Raw genomic sequence first — 16,649 nt, forward strand, 5'->3', positions numbered from 1 at the left:
TCACTGGCACATCTGCAAACCTGCTGGCCTCTGAAGTATGAGCCCAGCCTGCCATCTGGGCTGGTCCCTTGTTAGGGGGATCCCTGTGGCCAGGTGAACACGTCTGCAAACAGGTGCAGTGAGAATGTTTCCGTTTTAAGGCATGGGTTGTCCCCTGGAGAGCTGGAAGCATTCCGCTGCTGTCAGTGCTGAGAGCACTGCCGGCCCACAGGAGGAAACTGTTCTGGGATTTGCTGTGAATCATACAGAGCTTCGCCCACAGCTTGGAGTGGAGACACCGGAGTTCTGGGCGCTTCAGGAATGGAGCACCTTCTTAGAGGACGGGGGCAGGGGTGGGGGTTGCCCCAGGACATGCTCCCAGCCTAAGGGCATTTAGTGGGGTGTTACCTGGGTCAGGGCTCCCTCCCACACAGATGCTCCTCAGTACATGTGCACAGTCAGTGCACACAAGGCAGCCAAGCCGAGAATGGCTCAGAGCTCTCGGGACCTTCTAGTTTTCTCCCAAGAGACCCTGCTGGCTCCAGACAAACAGCTGAGCTCAGCTGGAGAGGGTGGGGACTGTGTAGGAAGAAGTCTTCCAGGAGAGCGGGCAGCGAGCCCGACACCCATGCCTACTCTCAGATCTAAAAGCTCAGCCTGCTGCAGCCGCTGTGACTGTCGTCACAGGCATCGAGAACGCAGAGGGCAGGTTTTCTGGAAGGTACATGTCAGGAATGGCTGGAGAAAGTCAATTTGATCTTCCATTTTAGGAGGGTCCTCCCAGCAGTGCAAGCTCTGTTCAGTTGCGGCTGGGCTCCCCTGTGCTGGGGCCAAGGGAAGCCAAGGGCTTCTGGAGTTGGCAGGCTTCTGTGTGCAGACATTACCTAGGTGCATAAGGACTGAGAGCTGGGAGGACCATGCTCCCCCAACTCCATACTGCCCCAGCAAGGGTCCCTTCCTGCCCGTCCTGCCTCACACCTGCACAGGTAAGCTGGGCTGAGGGAGGGCCTGTGGGACTGTGTGGAATGGCAGTGCGTCATTTGAACTAATGGGCCCAGCTTGTCTCTTTCTGTGTCTGCCTTGAAGCCTCCCAGGAGCTGGTCTGCACAGTTCACGGCGGCTCTAACTTTAAGTACCATGCTGTGGTGTGACGCATACAGTGTGGCCCTGGCCCATTCTTTCCTGCTGAGTGGGAGGCTCAAGAGCTTCCCTGGAGCACCCAAAGTAATCTAGTCACTCCTGCCTGGGCCCAGCACTTCTGACACAGGCTCTCCAGTCTTCTGCCTTGGACCCCTGAAAAAGGTGTGAGACTTTCACTGAGGGAATATTCTTTTCTGTTCTTCTACATTCTCAAACTCTAGCCAGCACCAGAGAGAAGGAGGGCTTGTTGGAACTCAGCTTGTCAGGTGCTACCTGGAGTTTCTGATTCTGCAGGTCTGGGGACCACTCTGAGGACCACTGTTCCACACAGAGCCAGCATATATTTTATAAGCAGAGCTCACACAGTACTAACCCACAGGTGAGGGGGAAGGTAAGGAGCAAAGGTTTTAGATCAGCATTACCCACACAGGCACAACCTCCTGTTAAGAGGCTGTCGTGCCAGAATATACCCAATCTTTAAGGTTGCTGATGCAAGTTCATGAGTCTGAATTCGTTTCTAGGAAAATCTTATGTTGACAAAGCCATTTCTCTGTCCTAGGAAACCACAAACTAAGCAAGTGCCATGAGACTGGGAGCTCGAGACCATGCAGGCTGCCAGCCAGAAAGGCAGAGGAAATGGCTTTCCTGATGTTTTCAGGTAGGCCCCCAAAATGTCTCCTAGTTGCCTCAATTAGATGCATTTGTAACACAGTGGGATGCACGAGAGGCTCTCATTCACGCTTTATACACAGCCCCACGCTCTCATGCAGCAGTACGGGCAAGCCAGTCCCAGTTTTGCTGACGTACAGCTGGCCTGACAGCTCTACCATCCCAGGGCAGAGAAGTTGAGCAGTTAGGAGCTCTGGGGTTCCTGGTGCCACACAGGATCTGAGTGTCAGCCCTGAATCTGCCTGGTCTTGGCGTGCTCAGGAATGAGAGGCACAGTATGGAACAAAATGCCATTAAGCGCCAAGTGCCCATCTTTTAAGTGGATGGTCTGAGAGGGTCTTTCTAAAGGCTAACACAGTGAAGCACGGCCACCCCACCTCACGTCCTGTGACAGCAGTGCATGGGTGACTGTTAGTCCAATCTACAATGCCCAGGTGTTCGGGAGAGCTATCAGCCCTGGTGCTGCACGCAGCCGCACAGCACAGGCTCTCTGGTGTGGTGCTGGCCTGCTGGCTGCCTTGCGAGAGCCTCCTGTCCACTTTTCAGCTTTGGCTTCTGGCTGGCTGGTTCCCTCACTGGTTGCATAACCACCGTCTTTCTCAATGGCTGTTCCTGCTTAGCCAGGTCTCTGTGACTTCCTCTCCAGCTCTGTGACAGTCACCTGCCCTCTGGCTGCACTGTCTGCCTTTTAGAAGGGAACAGATGCCACAGAGTAAGAGGGTAAATGGCTTCGGTTGCAGAATCAGATTTGGGTTTGAATCCCAGCTGCCCTGGGGGGCGGGTATTGGCCTTGCTAAGCATCAGTTTTCTTCAATGAAATAGGTCCTTTGAGGGTATACTTCGTGAGGATGATGCTTCCCCATCCACGCTCCCTCCTTTTTCAGCCCCACCCTGTCTGTAGGTTGTTTCTGCCTTCAGTTCCACATGGGCCAGGTGCCTCCCAACATAGTCTGGGCCTTGATCACACTACTCCTGCTCAGGCCTTACTCTGTGCAGACTAACACAGGTGTAAGCTGCCCCTGTGTCATGCCAGTTGTGTCCAGAATAGTCTTTCCCCAGATTCCTGGTCCCCATTGCCCTAGACTAGTGTCAGGGGACCCTCTCTCTGTGTGATACGCTCTTGGGTCAGCCTGTTCAGTGATGGCTGTGGTATACACACAGAATGCTTGTCCTCCTTGGATATGTACCTGAGAAAAGGTTCAAGCTCCTCCAGCTCTGCTGAGCCTTCCCTAGTGGCCTCACTAGTACCCCCACTTTCTGGGAACTCACCCTCCAGGGACAGGACAGGCTGAGCTGTGAGCAGCAGGTGTGTGGGGACTGCAGAGGTTCACATGGACAGCAGCTGCAGCCTGGGGAGGGAGGAGCCCAAGCAGTTGTCATGGAGGGACAGGTTGGGAGCCTGCCTTGATGGCTGCATAGGGTGCAGGTGGACTCTGCTCTTCAGCTGGGGCAAGCCCCTTGTCTAAGTGTCTCGGCTGTGTGAGAGGTGGGTAGGGCGTTCTGCCTTAGAAACAGGGATGTGCGAAACGGCTGTCACTTCCCATGTGGACACTTCTGCACGGGGTTTAGATTTCCCCCACTGTGCTGCGGGCTGCTCCCTGGCCTTTACCATTTCCCCCAGTTTTGTGTGGCTTTTGAACCACTGCCAATTTAAATTTGTCCTAGCCAGAGGCCACTCCATTCAGAGGTACAGACTGAGTCATCAGGATCCTAGGGGGAGAACAGTGGTACCTAAGAGGAAGAACACTCAAAAGGGACGATGGCTCCTTACATGGGGCTGGAGAGGCGATGAGGCAGCTGGGAAGTAGCATCGCTGCAGGGCACAAATAAACTAGTGAGGAGTTCCGGTCAGCTCATTGGTTTCAATCTATTTCTTTTACCTCTAAACCTAAGGCCTAGAGAGCAGAAAGGCTGATGGCACTGCTTGGGCAGGTCAGGGAGCACAAGGTATTCCCAGGCTCCCTGAGACTGGCACAGGGACTGCTTGGGCAGGGGCTCCATTGCCCGGCTATGTGACCTGAGGTGATTACTTAATCCCTCTCAGCTTCAGGTTCTTTGGCTTTGCATGGATTTAAGGATAGTGCTCACCTCTTAGGGTTGCTCTGAGATAACACAGACAGAGGGTTCAGCAGGTGTCCAGGGCTGTGTGGATCCTGATAGATGGAGGCTTAAAAGACACAGGTATCTTTCCTTTCAAGCTTATAAATCTAAGGAAAGTTTAATCAAAGCCCCCAAAATAGTCATTCCCTGTGGACTGCTCTGGAGAGGGGATGTCTCCTAATGTCAGACAGAGACTGGGGAGTAGGGTGTCCATGGATACTGTGACTAGGATGGTTACAAGTGGGAGTGTCTCATCCACCACCAGCCAGGGCAGACAGGCTAAAGAAGAAGGCATCACCCAGGAGGGTCCTGGTCAGCCTTCACATTTGGAGAGGCCGGGCTTCCCCTAGAGAAAGTGACTCCTACTCTTATCCGTGTTTGCATTTATATTCTTTAAATTTCAGCATGACTTTGATGCCAGAGACACTGGATGCCACAAACAAGCAGTTTTATTTCCCCTCCTAAACCCCCTGTGATTTACTGGCTGGCTCTGGTGTAATCCCATTCTTTCCTCATGAAAGGGAGGGCAGCTGTTTCCACGGCTGTGGGACGAGGTCTGCCTGACAGATGTGGGCCCAGGGAGCACGGCACATGTGCTGCCTTTGGCATTTTGCCCTCTTAAAAGCTTTCAATTGATTATTTTAAAAAACTTTTTACTCCATGAAAAATGTAAATAAGTTTGTAATAACAGATGCTCTTTTATGGGAATTACTTTTATGCTTCAATTAAAATTTTCCCAATAGCCATATGAAAGAGCGTGAAATTATTACCTCCAATAAAGGCTCCCATTGCCTCGCTCTTCGGAAGCACCTTTCATCAGAGTAGATCAAAGTGCATCCAAAGCACTAATTAACTGAGCCTCAGAGCCATCTGTGAGCAAAGGTACTCCCTATGGCCTCACTTGTTAAGGAAAGTTAGGGAACAGCAAAGTTGATTCATTTGTGGAAGGTCACACAGCACCATGACAAAGGATAAACCCGTGGGAGGGTGGAAGAAACAGGAAGTACGGCTACTTAAACTCTGATCTACTTTGTAAAAGTAAAACAAAGGTCTTGAATCTACTTGGGGACTCATTCTGACACCTATAACACCTCCAGAGCTCCAGGGCAGGTTAAGTCACTGGATGCTTGGTGACCATGTTGTGCATGCCAGGTGCTCTTTCTATCTCTGTTAACTTTTTATTTGATATGTATTTAAATGGTTTTGACTTTTAAAATGGTGGTCCATGCATGCTTTTGATAGGAGATTAGAATAAGGAAGTCCAGGGACTGAAAATGGAGAAGGCTGCCTAAAACAACAGGAAGCACGTGGGAGTCCCCAGCTCATCCTCCCACATAGGGGTGCAGAAACTTTGGCACAGGCTTGCACTTTCACTTGGTTTCTGCTCAGGAACTTTCCTGCGCCCTTCTCAGTCCCCTCGAACCAGGGCCTGGGCAAGGAAGTCTTTATCCTGCCCCTGTGCTGCTTGTTAGAGGTGGCAGTAAAAGGCTCCCGAGCATCATTGTCAGGCGCAGCCACAGAGCTCCTCAGTGGGGTCTTTTGGTGGGTCTCAGTGATCACGTGTGACTGGGCCAAGGAGAAAGGGTGAGCCAGGGGGACGGTGGCAGTATCTACCTGTGGACAGGGCCTTCTGAGCAACCCAACAGGAAGTACACTCAGAGCTGGTGCTGTGGCACCACCCGAGGCACAGAATGTCAGTGTTGGTAGAATTATAGGGACTTCCTCATGGGAAAAGACAAAACTCCACTCTTTCTGTTCCTTGTGAATGTGAAAGGCAAGTGCTAGGGTGAGAGAGCTGCTTTCCATACATGGCAATGGCCTAGGATGGCTGCACAGGGTTACCTGGGAGGACAGTGCAGCCTGAGGTTCAGGAGATGCCACTGCTGCTGCCCCATGGCCCTGCTCCTGACAGGAGGGCTCAGGAGCAATGGTAGGTGCTCCATCCAAGCCGCGCCACTACAGCAATCCTGGCACGGCCCCTTTGGCCCCAAATGCTAACAAGTACAGCTTTCTAAAGGCCTTTTCTGTTTGTTTCAGGGCTCAATCTCCAGCATTCTAGAAGCTGGTGACTTAGAACCCTGGCAAGGAGGGCCCTGGAGAAGTGACAGGCAGTGAGGCCCCATTTCTGAGGTAGCACTGCTCTGATAGGCCCCCGCATCATGGCAGTGTTGTCAATATACTCTCCCTCTAAAAGTTTCTTTAGCTTCCAGAACAGACCTAAGACATGACACAGGATGGATGATTATGCCCGTTTTACAGAGTTGGGTGCATTTATGTGCCATGGAGAAGGCTAAGCCAGGACTCTACTCCAGGCCTAATACCAATACCCCCAAAGAATCTGAATACTGCTTTCTGGCACTGGGAAGTGGGCATCCAGGGAAGGAGTGGGATGTAGCAAAATCCTACCTGCATCCTCTGCTCTTAAAAGGCTACTCTGCCAGTGGTGTGCCTCTGGGTTGTCTGTCTGTCTCAGGGTTAAGTATGCATTGGTGAGTCTATCTGGGGTATCTGAGGGTTATGATGCAGCCAGGCCCAGTACTGTCGTATTATCTCCTAACTCTTTGTTCAGTACCATCAGGTCCTGTTTGTTCATCCGCAGGCCATCAGATCAACTAGAGCAATGGGACAGGAGGTAAAGGATGCTTGAGAATAAAAAGGTAAGGAGAAGGGAGGCAAATCGCATAGTTCCAGGCTTATTCTGGGAAGGTCACTCTTTAGCATTCCTATATTCCATTCACACCTCCTGCCTTCTCCACTTAAGTTTTAGTGTCCTTCTGAACTCCCCAAGTCTCTGTAATCCCCTTCAATGATGACACCTGCTGTCATAAATCACATTCTGTATCATCCTTGGGCCTCATGTCTCATTATCTCTTTCAACTGCCCCTCACCACTGTTTAATGCTTCCATTCTTCCCTAGTTCATGCTTCTGGACTTCCTGACAGAGGCAAGGCATGAAAGCAGCCTCAGGAGGCCTTATAGAGTGCCAGTTCCATAGTTAAGGGCCATGGATGTAGAGAGATGCACCTATGATGGATATGATAACACGTGTGTCCCCTACCTGCCGCTGCCAATAGATGGAAATGCGATGGATTTCAGCTTCTTATCATCAGCCAGGGCCAAGCAATTCTTTACTGTCTTTTCCAGAAGTTCTTCACACTTGTCAGCACCCCAGACGGGGCTATTACAGTGGATCACAAACTTGGCGGGTAGGCCGTGACCTGCACTGACAGCAGCTGGAGGGGATGAGACAGAAACACGTATCACAGGATGCCAAAATCCAGCCCACTCTGCGGCTCCAGTGTCCAAGGAGGAACACAGCTGTCTGCTGTGCTGTGACTCCAGTGTCAGCTTAGGAAAATGTTCAGGATTTATTCTCCTTACACAGAAAGGCAACAGGGAGCCAATCCCACCCCTGGAAAGCTGGAAGCATCCCTACCAGGAATTTTAACAAAGTTTGTAGCAGAGCCTCTGTCTACCTTTGAAGCATGCAGGTGCTCCCAGGAGGCAGAACCTTATCCACCTAACTCCACTGGATGTGTCAGGATGGTAACTGTGATGTACCTCTAAATCTCCCAGCCACTATTCAAGACAAATCCACTAGGAAAGTGCTGAGCTCCCTGGCTGCCTACTGTGGCCAGCCTCACTGGGTGACTGACTGCACCTAGTTGTGCAGGCTTAGAGTGGTCCTTTAGGATGCAGCTTTTCCTGAAAGAGAAACAGATTTCCAGCTGCATATGTCCACAGGGGTTTGTCTCCCTCTTGTCATACTTATGGACCCAGGCCTCAGGTCTACTTGTCTCCCTATCTGAAAGAGGAGAAACAGGGGGAGGAGTGATTTGTGGGCAGTGTCTCAGGTGCTATAGGAATAGCTCTAAATTAACAGTCCAGGCTCTGAGCTTGAACTGTGGCTTCGTTCTGTGACGGTTCACAAGCTCTGGGCAGAAGTGCTGCCCCACAGCAACCTGCCATTTGGAGGTTTAATTCCGTTTGTCCAAATAAGAAGCCACTGCTAAATTATGTATGGAAAAGAAACATTAACAGAGATTATCTCTGGGCCGAAGAAAAGGGATATATCTTATTCTCTTCTTTATACGTTAAAAAAATAGTTTGAAATATTTCTAAAATCTCTCTTAGAAACAAGAAAAATATCTGAAGCATGCTAAATCTAATGGGTTTGTTGCAGGCAGACCTGCAGTTTCACCAGCGGAGCTAGTCATGATGGCAACAGGCTGCTTCCAATTAGACTGCTCTGAGAGTTACCAGAAACACTGGTAGGAAAGGGACTGGGGAAAGGCCAGCAGCCTCTGGCTGGGTGCACCTTTCTCTGCACATGTGGGACAGTGGTGGAACAATGAGAAGGACTTTCGCTCTTCTCCTGTCATGCCCCTTACAGGCAATACAAGAATCAGCAGAGCAGGAGTCAAAGGCTCAGATCAGCAAAGGGAACGCCACTTGTTTACCCCAGTAGGCCCAAGACTACCCCTGACTGGGGGAACAACAGCAAGGCCTAGTGGCACCACTGAGAAAGGGCCTGTGTAGATGTTAGGAAGTAATTATTGAGATTCACTTTTAAAACAGAAGCAGGATTTGACAAACAGAATGATCATGGAGGCTCATAGAGCGAAAGGAGAAAACCAGAGCCCATAGAGAAGAGGGGGAGGGCCCACTCTCGTGCACAGCTCGGACGTGGCACAATGCATTCCTGCATACATTCAGGAGGGCTCTGTCCTGCATACTCTGTCCACCTAAAATTCCAAATTCAGGCCTGCAGCTATAAGCACCTTGCCTCTAGGTCTTAGAAGTACTTCTCATGTCAGTTTCCCAGTCATATTCTTCCCTCTCCCATCAGGAAAGGTACAAGTGGAAAATGAGAAACATATATCTATATATTTTCCATTAAAAATACAGATGGCTGAGTGAAGATTATTGATTTGCATCTTTCACCAACAGTTTTGCGGATGGCTCAGTATTGCTGTCTGTAATTCCCAGCACTAAGATCTGCCAATCTCAGGTTCAATAATTCCTTAAAATTTCTAGTCTAGATGCCATTTAGAAGGTATTTTAAATCACTTTTTAAAAAATTACACAGGTGACTTTCATAAACCTTAAGCTCTCTTGATAATTTGCATATGATAAAATTCTAAGCAGTAAAGCTCGCAGGCTTTCCACCTTGGAGATGCATTTGCACCCCTGAATTCTAAACTCTCTCCCCAATACCACACATGCCATACCCAAATAAGCACAGGGGCTTCCCCATCTCACCTCCAGCTACTTCCAAGGGCCCATTTTTTTTCCGGAGTTCCAGAACAGCTTCCACAAACTCCTTGCCACCTTTCTTCTCCAGCGTGTTTCCTAAACAAGGACAGGGCAGGGTCAGACTGCCACTCTGTGTCTTCCAACACACAGAGACACTTAACATGTCAGGTGATTACATACTTTAGATGATCTGACTAGCTAAATTTCTATAAGACTGCAAAACAGGAACTATGCTTTGGCTAATTCAGTGAAGTGAAATCTACAAGGGATTTACCATAGCCCAGTTATCACTCTGGCACTGCTACTTTCCCTAGATATCTTTGCTGTGCCTTATTTGGGTCAAACTCAGGATGATGTTGCCAGAGATGAGATGTCTATTCCCAGAAAATATGCCTGTCCTGCATACTCTTCACATGCATAAGAAATCAGCTGGTGCTGGCTTTCAAGGCTAACACCCACCCCGGGTTTTCTTCCCCATCTCTGGGAAGAGGGCCCAAATAAGGACGTCTGCAAAGGAGATCATGTTCCTATCAGGCAGCCAGCTCTCCTCCTGGCAGGAGGCCCAGAAGAAAGTGTTCATATTTGGCCACCTCTGGACAAGCATTACATGCTTAGTTCCTATTTTGCAGCTTTGGCATCATATGTGAATACAAAAAGAAAATGGCCTCAGACAGTATTTTCTTAATTACACTAATGATTTGGAATCATTTTAGGGAAAGGAGGGCAACATCAGAAGCAGAGCTTAAAGATGAACTTGTATGAAAGCTTAGAAAGCTGTCTATCTGCTCAGGACTAGATTTAAAACAAGCAATGGAAGTTAGAACTGTGCTTTCTTGAATTAGGGTACTTGCCAGATTATCATTTACTGCTATAAAAGCCAAGTTCCCAAACAAGATTACCAACATCTATGACAACTTTGGGTTGACCATCTTATGTGAGCTAGCAAGCAGCAATCAAGGTTAGTGGTGCTCCCTTTAAAAGGATTATCCTTTAAAATTTGGCCAGAATATAGCCTTGTTCTTCCTTAAGCTCTGGTTCCTCAGGTCTGCAGATTTTAAAGTACTTTTCCTCACAAGAGGATAAAATACTCCCCTTAAGATTCACCATTTGTCTTGAAATATTCAAGATGTACCTGGCACAATTCTGGCATATGTCGGTCAAGGGGTATTGAAATACACCAGCCCAAATTCTCTTTGGATTTACACTGCAGTAACCAGGTCTAATTATATTAGCAAAACCTGCCTCATTCTCATACTTGTTTCACAGAGGTGAGCTAACCAGGAACTGTCTGGAAGGAAAAGCAAATAGCCTGGGCATTGTTAGAAAAGAAGATAGGACCAGGGCTAATGGCAGGGACTGAACCTGTCACTTCCCCACTGCAGAAATGTAGAGCATGTGAATGAATGCAACCAACAGCCTACTGCCCACGAGGAGCTCTCAGCTGTCTAAAAGAAGGCTGGACTTTAGAAGAGAGATAACTTGGATGCTTCAGATGGGATCCTGTATTGCTCCTTGTTATCTCAGATGGCCCTCATGTTTTCAACTGTCCTGAAAAGCAGTGTAAACTTTACATGGCAGGTGTCACTTCCAGTGACTTCCTACCTGCTGCTGCATGTTTGTAATGAAGTTAAGCATCAGAGGCAGCAGTTGAAGGGGCCGTGTGCTGAGGAAGCAGGTTCTGGGTCTCTTGTCCCTGTTCTACCCACCAGGAAGTGGATACAGCACAGATGTGTTCACCTGAAATACAGGTTCCCCTGAAATATCCATGCAGCTGAGAAAAAGCAATGTGGAGCCCAAATCAGCTAGATCCCTGGTCTAGTTTTCCCCCTTTAACTCATACTCAAGCTTGAGGGGAAGAAAACAAATATGCAATAGGTTGGACTATTTAAGGTTCTCATTCTCTACATCTCTACATTTACTGAGAACCAGGACCTTTGGAAAGTAGAATAAAATCAGTACTATATTAATGAAGATGATCAACTTCTTTTTAAAATTTAAAATATTTCCTAAGAAAATGGGCTGATTTATAATTAAAGGTGTTTTATCTTAGGAAGAGTGTTTACTTTAAAATACTTATAATTAAATATTACTTTAATTAGAAGTGAAATTGCAAGTTAAAATAAACTTAATGCATTTCCCAAACTTAAAAATAGAATCCTAGGTTGCAGGCAATCAATCCAGTCAGGACTTGACTCCTACACACACATATGTATGCACATGTTCAGGTAGACACACGTGTACTTTTTAACAAGAAACAGGCCCATTTTCAACACTCTTATTGTAAGACTCTTACTTTTTAGCCTTAACTTCAGGGTTAATCATAAAGCAATTGGCTTATTTGCCCCCAAGCATAAACATGTGTTACTCCCATGAGAACAAGAACATTATTTCATGCTTAGAAAGCAGGCATAAGTATCAGTGTTCAAAACAGCCTGAGCGAAAATTTAGGCTTGGACAAATGTCAGGCTAAGCCTGTGGTCTATTTCACTGTTAGAAAGAACTTTTGATGGGTAAAAGTTAATCACTGGGGCTAAGCATTCCTGCACTCGAATTCCTTCTTCCAGCAGTCTTGGGACTCAGGAATTCACACCAAAAATGAGAAGTGGAGTGATTACTTCCTAGCTTCCTCTTTTCCCCTCTCACACATGAAAGTAGGAGCTGGAACCAATTGAAGCCATGTATGAATCTGATATTTTGGTTTAGTATTGTACAGGTATCTGTGGTCAGTACTAGTTTGGACTGGGTTGCTGAGCAAAGAAAGCATGGAGGTAGGCTCTGGGAGACTGGGTTCTGGCCCTGGAAGCCTTTCGTTCTTTGAGGTTTTCTCTAGTGGTGTCAGTGTCAGGGATGATATATAGTATGACCTTGGGCCCATGCTGCTTATATGCCCTTGCCTTGTGCCTATCAGCTGGCTGTGGGCAAGCATATCAGAGGAATGAATCAGCACCATGATTATGCCAACAAGATCCATCATCACAGTTTGGGAAGGACTAGGCTCTTCTGGGGGACACAACTGGCTCTGCCTGTCCCTCTCTAGCTCGTTGCATTCCTGTTTCAAACCTTCCAGCTCTCTTCTACTGTGTCTAATCCTGCTGAACATGAGTCTTTTACAAGTCACAGCAGGTCAACCAACTTTTTCACCCTGAGCTTGGGTGACATACTTTTGCCCATGGAGCTTCATTATTTCCATTTCATCAAATGCCTGGATGGCAGGATGAACCCAGGCCTTAGTCACTCCCAGCTAAAAGGACAAGCTTTTCTCTGTTCGTTTATTTATTTCTCTACAAATAAGTACTTCTCTCTGTGATGGGTTAAGAAAGGAAGCCTCTTTCTTCTAAGCCTTTGGTGCTAGAGGCACTTAAACTCCAAAATCTTGTGAAAGGGGAGTTTATTTTAATTGCCTATATTGCCTGATTTCATTTTGGCCTGGCAGACTTGGCAAATCCTGACTGACTTGGCAAATCCTGACTTTCCATCCAGTTTGTCTTTCCATTCATGTCCAAAATCCAAAATGCTTAGAGTAATTAGCTCAAATTACAGTGGGGAAGATGGTTAGCAGAAGTCTCTGCTACTGGCACTGAGTAGAACTGGACAGCTGCAGGGTGCTGAGCTTTGGTACATCCCATGTCCAGGACCCAAGAAAGTCCTGATCTCTTCATTATTCAAGATTACTGGACTCTGCACTTATTAGGAATGTCACCATTCTCTTTGGAAGCTGGGTATGAATCCATACTCAACACTACTTTCAGGCCTACCACATCTCTATATAAAATCATACATGCACACAAGTGTGAAACTACTCAGCAAGCCCCAGTCATGAGGCTGGCACCCAGCAAGCGGCTCCCGCCTACATTTCACATAATTCTAATCATTATCTCATAGGGAAGCTGAAGGATCAAGGAGTAAGTGGTTCCATAACCAGTAGGTGGCAAGTCTAGAATTCAAGTTCCTTCTAGCTGGTGATAAGTTTTCTCTATTACATTTAGGTCCCTCCTGCTTAAATAAACCCTTCAGTGTAGTATTAGAGCAGATCACTGATGCCCACACTGCAAATGTGCAGCCTCAGGATGCAGCATCTCAAGTGCTCTGTCCTGGCCATCCTTAGCTACTGAGCACTCTGATAGTTAAGTCCACAATAGGCTGCCAGCATCCAGGGGTGGCAGGATGTGTGTTCTGAGCTCAGAACAGTGTTTCCCAAGAGCTGTGCAAGGATGTTTCATCAAAATGAGGTGGCTTTCATGTTCCACCATTCTGAGAACCTGGCATGTGGGAGAGCATCTGGAAAGTTTCCTTTGTGCATCTAAGGCTGTAAGGCCATTTTCAGGAATAAGCATGCTTCTGACAAGGACAGAATTTGGGTGGGAGTGCCAGAACCGTGTGTACAGGCATCTGTGCAGGTCTGTTCTTCACAGGGCACAGAAGTAGTCTTGAAGACCACTCAGGCCACCTGGCCCTATCTTCCCTGCTGCTGAAATCTCTGTGAACCCAGTCTCCAACGAAGCTTTGCCTCATGAGGCAAGAGAGGAAACAATGCTGCTGAGCCAGTTTCCAAACCAGAAGTGCCCACTAGTGAGCTGCACAATAGACCCTGGCCAATGGCTAGCTGTATTTCCTCAGTTCACAACCCAGGCACAGGAGGCCTCAGGATGGTCAGGACAGCTGGAAGTGTGAAATGAATGCAGCCCTGCATAGCTGTCAAAGGATCAAGCTGTCTGCGGCGGCCGACTGACCATGCACACACACACTCGGCAGCACCCAGCTAGGCATTACCTACTTCACCACCGATGTAGAAGTCATTGTTTGTCGGGTGAACGACAGCATCACTGTCGATCGAGGCAATGTCAGCCTGTACAACTTGCAACTATAACAGGTAAACAAATGTAGATCAACTGTGTTGGACCGAGACCCACGCACAGGCACATTTACTAATGCCCCAATGGCAGGGCTGGCCTACCTGGTCGAGTCCAACATATGAGCCCAAGGGGCAATCAGTCCACGCAGTGTGCGCACATGTGGATGGGAGTAAGGACAGGAGGAGGAGGAGGAATATCAAATGTGACATGTTTAAATTAAACATTTGAATGACATCCAAAAAAAGAAACACACATATGAGATCATTTCCAAAGGCTAAAAGAAATAAAACAACGAATGCCCCATTTCACTTCGCAAAAGCCTATAAAGCTGGCACCCCACTGAGAAGGCTACTAAAACATGGCATCTGCTTTAAAAAAAAAATGTGGACCATCAGGCCAACCAAAATAACATGTTTCTCCATTTAGTCTGCAGTGGTCAATTTGCATGCTTTTGACTTCTATTCTTATAGCTTTAACCATTTTGTCTACCTTCAAGGGATAGCTCTTGAAAACAAAGGGAGATCTGTCTGTCTGTCTGTCTATCTATCTACCTACATGACTGCTTTATTTTTCCCCTAAGTAGGTACAAATCAATCAGTCAATCTATCTATCTATCTATCTATCTATCTATCTATCTACCTACCTACCTACCTACCTACCTAATCTATCTATCTAAATGACTGCTTTATTTTTCCCCTAAGCAGGTGCAAATACTTTTCCAGGCCTGTCTCTTACTCTTAGTAAATCTTACTTTCATGTATTTCATTATTAAAAAGTACTTTGGATAAAATCTTTGCTTCTTTGTAGTCTGCGACTTTTTAAAAGTATCTCTGTAAGGCAGCTGGAAAACAAGTCCAAGCAGAGCATTTGAGTCCCAGTCTCCACATCTTTAGCCCCATTTATCCAGTTTGTATGAGGTGGGGCCACCCTCTGAGAAACAGCAACTCTCCCACTGAGGACATACGCAATCTTACAAAAGTGACCAAAGCTGGGAACTAAAGGCACACAAGACATACTGTGGTGTTAGGGATAATGTTGCCTCTGTGAAGGCATATTCTATGTCCCTGGGCAAGGCTCTACTCCTAAGAGGACTGGAGTTTTGTTATGCCATAAGCTGACAGCTCTTCCTATGAAAAGATGAGAGCACAGGGATGGGACACCTGAAGGGTACCTCTCAGCTTACCCTGAACTGTCTGCCCTCCTGGTTAGGGAGGCACCATGCCCAAAGGCAGAATTTCCTCTATAGGAACACATTTAGAGAGATGGCCCTGATGTTTAATATCATCCGTAAGGTGGCATTCGGTCATCTGTTTTCACTGCAGAAGAGACTGAAGAAATGACAGTGGGTGGTCAATCTGGGGCAAAACAATCTACTTGTGAAGGAAAGACATCTCAGTAGTATATTAATGCAGCTTGTCTGTCTTTTCAAGCTTTGAGTGTCATTCCTAATAAAAGCCTAAATGGAGAAACTATCATTTTGTAGTTACCTGGTATTTTTCAGTAAAAAATAAAGAGAGAAAACAAAAACCACATGTTTTAAAATTCCCCCCAAGTAACCAGCAGTCAGTTTGATCATTATGGAAGAGAATTTAGATGGTAATATATCTGAAATTGAGGGGAAAGTGGCCAATTGTACTCAATGAAATATATCAAAACCTTTTCCATTTGGAATTTCTTGAATATTCAACTACCCTCAAACATCAGTCATGGATTTGTGAATTTGCCTTGACCATTCTGAAGTCTGCATAGATGAAAAGCCTAAATTCTGGGTTCCATAACTCTTCATCTGACAGCTGGTGGTGCCAAACCCCGTCCCCAATTACCTAGGTCATCTTTAAGGTCAATGTCAGCATTGGTAGGATTGATTATGGCCTCCACCTCAAAGCCGGCTAAATTACTGATTTCACTGTGAATAAGGTTCAGCTGAAAAGAAAAGCATGAGGTGGGAAATAACAGGAGAGCGGGCACGTTGCAGAGAAGTATGCCCTGGACATGGTGAGGGCAGTGGGCACTTACAGTGCACTGGGCAGATGGAAATAGGGAGCTGCTGGCTAACATGAATCCATTTGGAACAGAAGATTCCAGTGCCGCATGAAGTGCTGAAAGGAAGCAAGCTAAGCAGAATGTTCAGAACCTGCGAGGTTATGCTTAGGGCAAAAGGGAAGCACAAGCCACGCTGGACTCGGGGATCAGCTTTCCTTAAGAGAACTTGTGACCTGGGGACCAAAGTAAAGCTGCTGTCAGGACCCAGAATCAGAAAGCTCAGTATGGAGGGCTGGAGGTGGTGATATATATGGACTGTCTTCATCCTTGGGCACTAGGGTAGTGCAGAAGTCCTACCTGACTTGGGTAGTAGCTTGTCTTCCAAGTGGCTATAGGTCTTTAAGGCTGTCCCCATTACTGTGACTGGCTGGCTGACTCCTCTACCATGCTCAGGGGTAGCAAGTATTGGGAGTGGTCTGTGGCTTACTAACATCTAATTTTATGTGCCCAATAGCTGGATAATTTATGTGCTGAAGTTCTGGTAAAACCCAGGAAGAAAACAGCAATTCTTCAGAAAGACAATGTATCTTTTAAACAGTTTTCACCTTACTGCTAAAGCTATGACAAGGCCCAATGGTTAGTTTATGAGCACTTTGCTTGGGTTCTATA

At 47.1% G+C, this 16,649-nt stretch overlaps 1 protein-coding gene and 1 long non-coding RNA gene across 4 annotated transcripts in view; one reads left to right on the top strand and one right to left on the bottom strand.

The window, feature by feature from the left end:
* The window catches only part of LOC102009353, a 101,461-nt gene extending 94,727 nt beyond the window's left edge, over positions 1-6,734 (top strand). For all 3 annotated transcript variants that reach the window (XR_259727.2, XR_001231750.1, XR_001231749.1), the window contains one exon: positions 1,679-6,734. This is a non-coding gene — a long non-coding RNA (uncharacterized LOC102009353). The remainder of the gene's footprint in view (positions 1-1,678) is intronic.
* Positions 1-16,649, bottom strand: part of LOC102008188 (core histone macro-H2A.1) — a gene marked incomplete at its 5' end in the record, with an annotated part of 52,565 nt that overhangs the window by 1,661 nt on the left and 34,255 nt on the right. Inside the window, 3 exon segments of the mRNA XM_005376471.2 lie at positions 6,947-7,121; positions 9,151-9,240; positions 15,821-15,920. Coding sequence (XP_005376528.1) covers positions 6,947-7,121; positions 9,151-9,240; positions 15,821-15,920 — 365 coding nt within the window.

Source organism: Chinchilla lanigera, unplaced genomic scaffold (genome assembly GCF_000276665.1).
Source record: "Chinchilla lanigera isolate Chin_1 unplaced genomic scaffold, ChiLan1.0 scaffold00007, whole genome shotgun sequence".
Taxonomy (NCBI): Eukaryota; Metazoa; Chordata; class Mammalia; order Rodentia; family Chinchillidae; genus Chinchilla; species Chinchilla lanigera.